At 45.5% G+C, this 11932-nt stretch overlaps 1 protein-coding gene across 2 annotated transcripts in view; it reads left to right on the forward strand.

Moving 5' to 3' along the window:
* VAMP7 (vesicle associated membrane protein 7) overlaps positions 1 to 3312 on the forward strand; it is a 44462-nt gene extending 41150 nt beyond the window's left edge. Inside the window, exon 8 of one of the 2 annotated variants that reach the window (XM_019627640.1) lies at positions 1460 to 3312. In XM_019627640.1, the coding sequence (XP_019483185.1) occupies positions 1460 to 1528 (69 nt within the window). In that variant the 3' untranslated portion in view covers positions 1529 to 3312. The remainder of the gene's footprint in view (positions 1 to 1459) is intronic. The other variant, XM_019627641.1, reaches the window with a different exon arrangement.
* Positions 3313 to 11932: the final 8620 nt, after the last annotated feature.

Below are 11932 nucleotides of genomic sequence, written 5' to 3' on the forward strand. Positions count from 1 at the left end.
TGGTCTGGGAATTTTGATTGATTTATGAAGCTGGGTTGTTGTTACATTCAAATTATATTTATTGATTACTGAGCCCATGCAGAGTACTGCTCTGGGTGCAATATCAATCTTTGCCAAATGGTGTTGTCACCTAACCTCAGCTTTAAAGATTTTTATATTTCACCTATGGCAGGGGTCAGCAAACTGCGGCTCACGAGCCACATGCGGCTCTTCGGGTACATTCCGTCTCAAAAGTTTGCCGACCCCTGGAAGAGCCAATCCTGTCCCTCACAACAATTTAAAAATTATTCGAGAGCTGTAAATATATTTTTACATAGTCACCATTATGTGAATAATATCCTTTAAAAATTTTGTAAATGAAACTATGATAGATTTTCATTTTCAATTTTACTTCAGAGCCTGCGGCTTGTGAGCTGCAGTTTGCTGACCCTTGGCGGCTCTTCCGTCTCAAAAGTTTACCGACCCCTGGCCTATGGCAAATGGTCAACTTTATATCAAATTGGAATATGCGTTAATTGTGTAAATGTGTGAGTATGTGTGTGAGTGTGTATGTGTATGAGTGTATGTTATGTGATGTGCATAGTTGAACCTATTCATTAATAAGCAGAATTTGCTGTAAACTACCACCCAACATTTGTAGACAAGTAAGGTAAAACAGTTTGATGACTCTTGGGAGGAGGCATAATTATGAATTATGGAATTCGTAATTGTTTTTTCCCAAGCATGTGAGTAATGACATCAGTCACTTAAAGATCTCAAAAATGTGTAATTTAAAGCACAACAGAATGACTAATGTATCTCAGTGAATCAAATGTTTAAAATAAATCTACTTCTGGAATGAAGAGATGTGAGCAAGCACATACTATTAAAATATCATAATTTAAAATGACGATACTCTAATTAAAAAGCTAAAACACCTCTAATAGGACTGGGGGTTTTGCTGTGTTTCTTTTATCATCAGCTTTCTTTTGATTTGGTGATTCTAATTATCGTGTCCTTACTCACTGAAAGGTTAGTAGTGACATTCTTTCTCACAGGTGGTATAGAGGTAGAGTCTCTACTCATGCTTTTTAATTTTTTAATCATCCTAATCCATGTGCAAAGCCTAAGAATGTACTTAATAATAAAATCATCCTTCAAGGGAGCGCTACAGCAATTTGGGATCCTTATGACAATTAATGGTGTCTCGGTAGGAGATGCTCGCATAGCTCCCTTCTTCCTAGTTCCCATAAAGACAAACACGCCCTGCTCTCTGTCCTGCTGAAAAAAGTGCAGTGGAATTCAAGTGGGTGAGACTTCATCAGAAAGGAGAATTTAATTGAGCTTCCACCTTTGAAAGTACTTGGTTAGCGCAGTGTATCATTCCACAGCCACACTCTGATGGGACCAGTATTTGTTAACAGGTTAGGAGCCTGGTGATGGATTCAAGAAAATAAAATTGCCTTCCTCCTCTGTCCAGGTCTTCATCTATATCATCGTGTCACCTCTCTGTGGTGGATTTACATGGCCAAGCTGTGTGAAGAAATAAAACGGAAAAGGGATCATCAACCAAGGGTACGAGAGAACAAGGAATGAAAGGCTCCCTGCAATCGCAGCCTTTTAATACCGACAGATGGTGTCTGCCAGTCTCTTCAACCCTCTTGTTTCTTTTTCTGTTTGTAATCTTGTTCTATGCATCCAGATTTTTCTTTGTTCTGTCAACCAGTTTATTCCAGTCCACTTCCAATTGAGCCATTTATTGCAGCAGTCGCCTTAAAAAGGCCCTTTGTTTCTTTGGTTTGTTAACTAGAATCACCTCCTTAAAGAGACATTTTTGTTTGTGGTTGCGCACAGCTATGAACAGGGTGCAGCGCACCAGTCTGATGGCTTGTCTGTGAACACTGCAGTTGAACGTTGTGTGTGCACACACAGGCATTCACGAGACAGAGCATTGTTCACATCTCATCCTTATGTCTTTTATAATTGAAGACTTTCAGGTACTTGAGAACAACATCCATGGAGAATCGTTGTTATTTGGGGAACTGTGATTGAGTTGTCGGTGCTGCTTGCTTCTAGGAGTCCAAGCAGGTAAAGTGTTAGACATTGTATCTCAGTCAGAGGGAGATCATTTTGCCAGCCCATTAGAAGCACATGGAATTATCTTTGACCTCCTAGTGTTCACTTTCAGGAAGAAGGCTGACCGTTCGCAAACCTTGCAGAGCTTGATATCCTGTTTCCCCATTGCAGTTGATTTGAGAAGATGATAGTTTAAATACTGTTGAAGGTTATGGGTTTTTTTATATATTCCTTTTTTCTTCACTTGATTTTTAGGGCAATAGTTACTAGACCACATAATGGAGGGAGTGGGGAGGCAAATTTCTCTGGCTCACCAAAGAAAAAGAAGAGAAGCACAGTGGATGTGCTAGCATCTGTGCTGTATAAAGGCAGATAGTGTGGGAAATTGGTTCCAGTCTGGGAAAATCCCGGACAGAATATAGTCAATGGTCAGCTCCAGGGTTTGCCTTTGACTGCTGTTCAGTACTTGTCGGAGCATCCCGTGTGGTTCAGGAAGTTCTTTAATCTGCCTAGTCTTGAAGAACTCTTTTGTGAAGCGAGATATGTATGATGTATAGAAACAATCCAAGACAGTTTAACGTTCATTTAAGCGCACTGTAAGAAAGCTGGAGTGCCATCAAACTGCTTCGTCTACTCTGGCCACTATGTGCTTTTCGTGTGTATCTGAAAGGACATTTGCTGCTCTAATTGCATTTATTTATCAGCAAGTGCCAGCAAGTGGAAATCACATGACATTTGACATTTTCCCAATGAAAGAACAAATTAGTCTGCAAAGCCTAGCCACCTGTGTAGCCTAGTCATGTGCCTTGAATACATATGTGTCATAGAATCTGGCTCATGCTCCCTGTTCTTCCTTCTACACCTTCCAGCTCATTTATTTGACATGTATTTTAGGCCCCACTAGAACTCTTTTCCTGGTGATTGTGCAGCGCTCAAATGTTTTTCCAGTTCTTTTTATCAACACTAATGCCTTTTAATTACATCAGCATTTCCTAGTGGAAAACGCATTTGTTCCAGGAAAACATTTGGCATTCCTGAATAATAATTTCCAAATGTCTTTAATCCAAAGAAAAAGACTTAAAGTTTATTTCCCTTTCTTATACACAACTGAGTAAAAATGATGTGCATGTTTTAGGGATAAATTACTTAACTGTCCCTTGATCTGTTTATGTATAAGAATGCTTTTTAAAGCACATATCTTGTGTTAAATGACGCACAAACTGAAGGCATTAATAAAATTTAAGAGTAATACAATGAGTTGCTTGTTTTAGAATTTCTTTCTGGAATCCAGTTTCTGATGACATTTTGCCATAATTTACAGAACAAATGTATTTTACTTATGATGGAAATACATTAAGAAGTGTGACTTATATACAAGACATTTTTGATCACCATGTTGTACACCTGAAACTAATGTAATACTGGATGTCAACTGCAATTAACAAATTAAAAAGTTTATTTTAAAAAAAAAGAGAGGAGGGCCGGCCGAGTGGCTCAGTTGGTTAAGAGCTCGCACAAGAGTGAGAGCTCTGAGCAACAGTGGTTCGAGTCCCAGCCCGAGCTGAGCAGCCGCTGAGCTGCCAACAGGTGGCAGGATGGCTCAAGTAAAATAAAAATAAATAAATAAATAGAAAAAAACTGATAGAACAGGCAGACCAAAAATATAAGAATTCAGAAGAACTAAACGATACTATTAAAAAAAGTGTGACTTGTAGCCTTTCAGCAAAAGCATTGTCTCAGGTTTATAAAATTTCTTCAAATCCAAAAGACACAAAAGAACTTAAAAATACATGTAGGTTATACTGAAACCAATGAAAGATCCTGAAATGACCACACAATCTCCACAATTATCATCCTGATAACATGTTCAGACAGAACAACAACAAAAAACTCCAGGGATTGTTTCTTTCTTTTTTTTAAAATATTTTTATTGGGGAATTGGGGGGATGGGAACAGTGCTGGGGAACTGGGGAAGGAGAACAGGCAAGCTGCTGTCGTTTTGGTCTTCAGTCTAGTTTTGGAGGACGTAGCTTCACTGGCCCAAGTTGGCACCATCATTGCGCTCTTCCCAGGCCAGGCAGATCAGTCGCTGGCTTCTGGACGACCACTCACTGCGGCCGCTGGCCGCTGACGCTGGCTGCTGGCTACAGACGGTAGCCCATGGCAACCCACTGCCACAGGGGCTGCAGCCTATGCCATCATCGCCGGCGACTCACAGCAGCCCAGCTCCAGGTTGAGCTGTTGTTCAGCATCTTAGCTGTGGAGGGCAGTGTCACTGGCCCTCATATGTGGGATCTGAACTGGGGCCCTCTTGCATCCCAAGCCAGTTCTTAACCATCGCGCCACTCGGCCAGCCCAGGGATTGTTTCTTTCTGAATGAATGGATACAGCTTGCATCAGATAATGTTTTCTCCTTGCTTAGCTCGGCTGGTACCTATCTTTCCTGGCCTTGAGATAGACCGAGAAATTTGGTTGCTTCCCAGGGTATCTTGATGGAACTGCATGTAACAATAATAATAATAGCAGCCCTAGACCCACCCCCAAGCCCCCACACCCCCACGCCCGCACCAATGTTCCATATTAGAAGCAAGTCTCTTTCTGACAGCTCAATGTTTTTCAAAAATAATAGAACGGAGTGGTGGTAGTTAATATGTATGATTCAGTTTGAATTCAGTGAGGAAAACAGCCAAAACAAGTGTTTTGAAAACGGGTTTGATACAGGATTCAAGTTTACACGGGGGTGTGATGACAGACTGGGAAGGGAAGGCCTGGAAGGGAGGCACCAGGGGATCAGAGGAACAGCCCTAAGCATGGGCACTTGAAGGACTTCATTTGCACTTGAAGCACAGGTTGAAGCTTGCTGAAAAACCTGAGAATGCCTACATACCTATTTGCCAACGTGGGTATGTGAAGAATGACGTGTGGAAAGGTTTGTGGAAGCCACAGCCTCAGTAGACCTGATGCCAAGTACATAACTTGGCAGGCAGAGCCAATATTCAGGAAGAGGAGTTGTGTGTGGAGGTGGGGGGATTGATACCAGGCACCTGACTTCGTGTCTGACTGCCCTGACCTTCAGAGAGTATCGCCATCCACTTCCCTTCTGCCTTCCAAGTCTCACGCGAGTTCATTTCACTGGCAAAACACAGGGAAAGACTTTATGAAATTCCCAGCTTCTGGCAATGAAGCCAGAGACCAAACGAGTCTGGGGCTTGTGCTGCCTGCGCTGCTCAGCCAATAGACCGACACAGGAGTTGGGTCAGAATAAGCATTTATTTATTATTTATTTATTTTTGTTAAAGATTTTATTGGGGAATTGGGGGACAGGTACAGCGTTGGGGAATCGGGGAAGGGGAACAGACAAGTTGCTGTCCTTTTGTTCTTCAGTCTAGTTGTGGAAGACGTTGCTTCACTGACCCATGTTGGTATTATTGCGCTCTTCCCAGGTGAGGCCGATTGGTCGCCGGCCACTGTACGGCTGCTCACAGAGGCTCTTAGCAGCTTATGTAGGCTGCTGGCCGCTCATGGTAGCTTATGGCAGCCCACTGCAGCAGGGGTTGCAGCCTACGCAATTGCCGGCGACTCATGGCAGCCCAGCTGCAGGTCGAGCTGTTGTTCAGCATCTTAGCTGTAGAGGGCGCAGCGTCACTGGCCCTCATGTGGGATCCGAACCGGGGCCCTGCTGCTCAGAGCTGGCGCTCCCAAGGCAACTCTTAACCAATGCGCCACTCGGCCGGCCCAGAATAAGCATTTATTATCAGAGGATCGGTGGTCTGAGAAGGCAGCAGGTTAGCACCTCCAAAAACAGCCTTCACCTTCTCAGACCAGCCTGGGGTATGTAAGGGAAAATCTGGGCATTCCTCCAGAGGCCACGTGATGGTTCGGGGGTCTGCATGGAGCCTTCCCTCAGGTGATGTGGCTCTCTAATGTGGTCACCAACCCAGGAGCAGTGATGAGAGTAACCTGGAAAGAATGCCAGGCCATAGAGATTGTGATCATAAGCATGGGGTATTGTGACCAGTCAGCAAACACAAGTTTCAGGGTAATTATCTAAAGCAAGGAACTGGACAGAGGATATTCCAAACTCAGGAACTGGGACTGGGGACATTCAAGCTCAAACCACGGGGAAGGAATTGATCAATTGTTAAGATCTAGGGTAGGGAGACGGGAGGCCAGGGACATTGCAAGGCCTCTTGTGTGGGGGTCCCAACTGGGCCCTGTTTCAACAAGAGCCGTGGTTGTTCCCAGATTTAGTCAGTAGATCAGTTCAACTGCTTTATTTTATGGAGAAAGGCTATTGTGGTCAGTTAAAGCATTCTTTTGGTCAGGGTACAGTGTACAAAATCATGTTGGATTCATGCTGTTTATTAAACAAAAACATTATCTAAATCTGAAATATGTTGGGACTTTCTATATCTCTTCTGTTGTGTCTGCTCGCTCGCGGGCTGTGAAAGAATTCACGAGTCAGATAGAAATATACAAGATTTATTAAAGTAGGCGGGTCGGCTGGGCAGAGTCTGCTAGAAACTACTGCAAACTACTGCCTCAAGTCTTTGTTTGGTCTCAAGTTTTACATTTTCCTGTAGTTGGGGAAGGGGGAAGGTGCAGTAAAGCTGGTTATCACTACCTTTGCATACGTTATATAGATTTAAGTTGGAGCCAGGAGAGAACTGGTCCCATACAGATGTGAAACCTCTCCCAAGGCACAGGGCCAGCACTGGTCCGAAGTGAATAGAAACATTCAAATTGGTATGCATAGTAAATATATAGGAAGCAGAACCATTAAGAGGTAAAGAAAAGAAAGCTTTCAAAAATTCCCAAGCTAAATTGTACTTGTTAACTTTATAATTATACCAGAGGTCCAAATCTCAAAAATAGAAGATTTAGTGCCATCATTACAATGCCATCTGAAAATTTTCCAGAGGGAGATGCCGGGACCCGATGCCCAAGGCATAAGCCTTGAGTTTACCACTAACAACATTGCTTTCTCAGCAAGTGGAACTGCTTCTCGCCATTGTGGGAGGACAGCAAGAGCGCTGAACAGGTGGCTGCAGCCACTGTCCCTGTGAACCCCTCCTTCCATGGGCTTCAGATCCTGCAGTTGGGGCATCAGTGACTGCAAAGTGCTGCTTTCCGTGACACAGCGTCTGTTCCCGGGCCCCAAGCGCAGCACCTCATCTTCCTCTGGGAACACATCTCACCTGCCTCCAGTCCAAACAGTTCCAAAGGGCTGACCCCACGTCTAGCCAGCGACAGATCCATCCTCTGGGTGCTCTGATGGGTTTGAGCATGAGAATGTCACCCAAGCCAAGCCAAAGGCTTTTGAAGCCATGACTTTGCATGGAACCCTAGGGAAGGAGAATGCCGCCCCCCAGTAGAATGCACGGTGAGTGGTGTCAAGCTGGCATTGTTGGAGGCCCTGGATGCAGTGAGATGGACTGTGCCTGTGAATGGGGCCGCCCAGAGGCTCTTAGCAGGATGGGATGCTGGACAGAAAGCAGGTCACATTGCGCGCGTGTGAGAACCGGGACCTGCCAGGTTCAAACCCACTCTTAAAGTTGCCTCTTGCAAGTATTAATTTATTTCTACCATTTAATAAGCAAATGTGTCCAGTTCCTTGCAATCAAAAAAGCTCTGGCTGACACATCAGAACCTATAATCCCTGAGATTCCCTCCAGCACAGTGTCCTTGCCGAGCAGGGCATGGCTGGGGGACAGGAGAACAGTGTGTGGGGTCAGATCTTAGGGGACCTGCAGAACAGTTCTCTCCCTGTTCATGCCCTGTCCCAAGAGAAGGAACCCCAGAACAAAGAGAGGGGAAGCAGCAGGGGGGAAGAGGTCCCAGAAGCCCAGGACAATGCGAGTCAATGGTGCTGCAACAACTATGTCTAGTGCCAGGTGGGTACTAGACTAATCGGAGGGGATCAGTGCATAAATCATATAAATGTCTAACCACTATGCTGTACACCTGAGACTAATACAAAATCATATTGAAGGTCAACTGTAATTGAAATCAATAAGTAATAAAAATATTGGGTTGTCGAAAAAGTCATGACATTTTTTTCTATTTCATTGCAAAAATGCGTCTGACTTTTCCAAAAAACCAATAATAAACATTAAAAAAAGAGAAGAGGGAGGGGGAATGCCAATCACGTGTTGGGCACAGCTGACCTGTATCACCTCATCGACCCCTCACAGCCACCCTGAGAGGGAGCGGTTATCCGCACCTGGCAGCCCGGGAGATGGAGTTTCCATGCCTTTGCCTGAAGTCACACAGCTAGTACTTGGATGGGGACAGAATCAGCTCTGTGTCTGTCTGGGGGCTCAGGCACGCCCCGTCAGGAAAGTGTCACCCCAGACTCCACTCTGAGCTGCCAGGAAGCTCTTGACAGATGTGACCTGAGAGGTAGGGAACATGGGCAGAAGCAGAGCCGTGCTCTGGCCTGAGCGAGCACAGGCAGGAGACAGCACAGAAGTGGGGGAGTCGTTGTCCTAGGGATCTGGTGCTGCTTGTCCTCCTGTGAAGGGCCAGGCCACCTCCTCCCTCTACACCTGTCCCTATCCCCAGCTGCCAGCCCAAGTCCCACCCCCAAACTAGCCCGGGTGATTGCATGGCAAGTTGGACCATGAGGTTATGTGCACATTTTCTTCTAGTACATTGACCAAGATTCAAACCCAAGCTTCAAGGACTATTTGGATCACTCTGTTTGTCCAGGATCCTGTGTGTGCACGCTCTTCTGGCTCATCTTGACCCATTTAGGCCTCAGTTCTGGACTCAGAAGTGTGTTAGAATCAGTCTTCAGATTAAATACCTGTAAAATGGAGATAATTGTCCCTGTCTCATCTGGGAAATGGGTGAGATAGGACCTGTGCAGGGCCTACAATAGGATTTATGTCAACGTGAGCTTAGTGCCAGGGCTCTGCATTTTCATTTTAATGCCAAGTGAGCAGAGACCCTAAGGAAGGGCAATGCTGTTCTCTCCTGCCATCTAGTGTGCATCTTGGACATAACCCCCGAGCGGAGGTCACCAGGAAAAGCTCTTTCTCTGCTGCCATCTAGTGTGCATCTTGGGAATAACACCCGAGGGGAGGTCACCAGGAAAAGTTTTTCTCTCTTCACAGGCTTCTGAGCCACTGAAGAATGTGCTGTGCACCAGATGTGGTCACCTGTGCCCTGGAAGCTGCACACAGTTAATATGGAGTCGTCGAGGTGAAACCTGGCACAGCGCTTGGCACACCCTGAGTCAACTGCCTTGTCACCTATGCTGCCTTATGCCTCCCTTTCCTCTTGGCTCCCTACCTTTCCTGGAGCTGTTTTTGAAATAATGGTGTGCTTAGGGAGCCTCTGTAAGTCACCACACCTGGGGGCAGTGGGGTGCAAACCAAAGATTTATTTTGCTTGTAAAAGAGGCAGCCCAGGAGGACCAGACCAAAAGGAACCAAGGTCTGAGAGCTGAAAGCTTCCATATGCAAAGACCACAGGAGGCCTGCAGGGGCCAGACTGCAGCCCCTAGGGAGAGCTGGGGGCGGGCAGACTGTGGTGGGATCCCAGGCTCTGGCCTGGTCCCTGGGGCTGAAGTGGCCTTGAGGACTCCACTCCAGGTGCAGGGTTTGCAGCGGGAGCTGAACACCAGGCTCCTCGGGCAGCTTTGCTGGAACAGCCAACCCCCTGCACAGCTGTGGTAGCTGGAACTGTCCGGAGGGTTGGGGTAGAGCCCATCAGCTTTGCCCTGGCATAAGGTGTCTTGTCAAGCCTGGGGTCACTCTCAGGTCCAGAGGGCTGGCCTGGTGTGGGAACTCCAGGCCCTGGAGGAACTAAAGGCATGTATGGAAGGCCTGTGAAGACAGTGAAGAGTCAGCCCAGGACACCCCAAGAGACCCTAAACCCATAGGCCACACATCAGTCAGCAACCCTGGGCTGGCAGCAGCTCAGCACCCCATACCCTACATTTGCTGTCTCCTTCCACCACCGTCTGGCCATCTCCTGCGTTCTCTGTCAATGTCCATCTTCACCTGACTAGGTTCAACTGTCATTCTTTTCACCCCTCATCCTCACTGTCTGCGAAGGCTGAACTCCTGATCCTGATCAATGCCCCCTCCCTCACTCCACCCCCTTCCTCCCTATCACTTCTTCCCTATGACGTTCTCCTTCCAGGCCAGCACACAGATACCTGCTGCTTTACCCCCCTCTTGTCCATCACCAGCTTCAGGCACTGTTTGTTGTCCCTCCTTCCCCTTCCTTAGTCTCTCTCTTTCCATCATTCTCTGATTAGACTGGGCTCTTCATCTCACGGTCACTCTCCTCTGTGTCAACCTCTGACCATTTCTTCAGCTCTTGCTGCTGTGGTCCATCGCCACCGCCATCAGCTGGTCCAGCTCCTGGGTGTCTGTTATCACTGGCGCTTTGGCTGGCTCCGCCCTTTTCGTCATGTCTGCCACTGCCTTGCTGGCTCCCCTGTCACTGTGGTGTAGTTTCCACTCTTAGCTGGTTTCTCCTCACCCTCTGCTCTTCTTTCTGGCCACTAGGGTCTTCCCGGGCCTGTGGTCCTCTGGAGGTGAAGCCAAGTACCTGGAGAGGCAGCCACTGGTAACTGGAGAGTATGCGGTTGAGCTGCAGGGAAGCGCATTACCATCAGCACAGCCTCCAAGTGTCAACTTGAAAGGGCTCAGGCTAAACCAGGCAGTGCTTCAGGGCCAGTCAGCCCTGTGTATTCCTGCCCTATAAATGTATGCATACTAAGAACCATAGGCAATGTTTTTTTGTTACATTTAGAATGAGAAAATAACTTTTTTAAAAAATATTTTTTTCTTTTTCAATTACAGTAGACATACAATATTATATTAGTTTCAGGTGTACAACATAGTGATTAGACATTTACATAACCTACGAAGTGATCACACCAATAAGTCTATACCCACCTGGCACCACACATAGTTATTATATTACTGAGTATATTCCCTATGCTGCACCTTACATCCCCATGACTACTGTGTAACAACCAATTTGTACTTCTTAATCCCTTCCTCTTTTTCAACCGGCCTCCCAACACCCTTTTCATCTGCTAACCATCAAAATGTTCTCTGTATCTATGAGTTTGTTTCTGATTTGTCTGTCTGTTTATTTTTTTTCTTTAGATTCCACATATAAGCGAAATCACATTGCATCTGTCTTTCTCTGTCTGACATACTCCACTCAGCACAATTCCCTCCAGGTCCATCCATGCCAACATAGATGGCAAGAACCCATTCTCTTCCAGGGCCAAGCAATATTCCACTGTACGTATATGTACCACCTACTCTTTATCCATTCATCCATCGATGTACACCCATCAATGTACAGTGCTGCAATGAACATATGGATATACACATCAGTTCAAAGTATGATTTTGGGTTACTTCAGATAAATACCCAGAAGTGAGATAATGCAGTTATTGCTATTTTTATTCATATTTTTTTATCTTTTTTTTTCTCTTAAAGCAGACCCTTTAAAATTCCTTTTAAAAAAAAAAAAGCAAGTTCATGGTTGAAAGGAAAAAAAAATTCCTTGTAATACTGGTTTGGCAGTGATTAACTCTTTTAGCTTTTTCTTGAGCTCTTTATCGGTCCTTCAATTCTAAATGATAGCTTTGCTAGGTAAAGTAATCTTGATTGTAGGTCCTTGCTTTTCATCACATTGAATATTCCATACCAATCCCTTCTGGCCTGCAAAGTTTCTCTTGAGGGATCAACTCACAGTCTTATGGGAGCTCCCTTGTAGGTAACTACCTGCTTTTCTCTTGCTGCTTTTAAGATTCTGTTTTTGTCTTTAACCTTTGGCATTTTAATTATAATACGTCTTGGTGTGGGCCTCTTTGTGTTCATCTTGTTTGGGACTCTCCACT

Source organism: Hipposideros armiger, unplaced genomic scaffold, assembly GCF_001890085.2.
Source record: "Hipposideros armiger isolate ML-2016 unplaced genomic scaffold, ASM189008v1 scaffold_738, whole genome shotgun sequence".
NCBI lineage: Eukaryota > Metazoa > Chordata > Mammalia > Chiroptera > Hipposideridae > Hipposideros > Hipposideros armiger.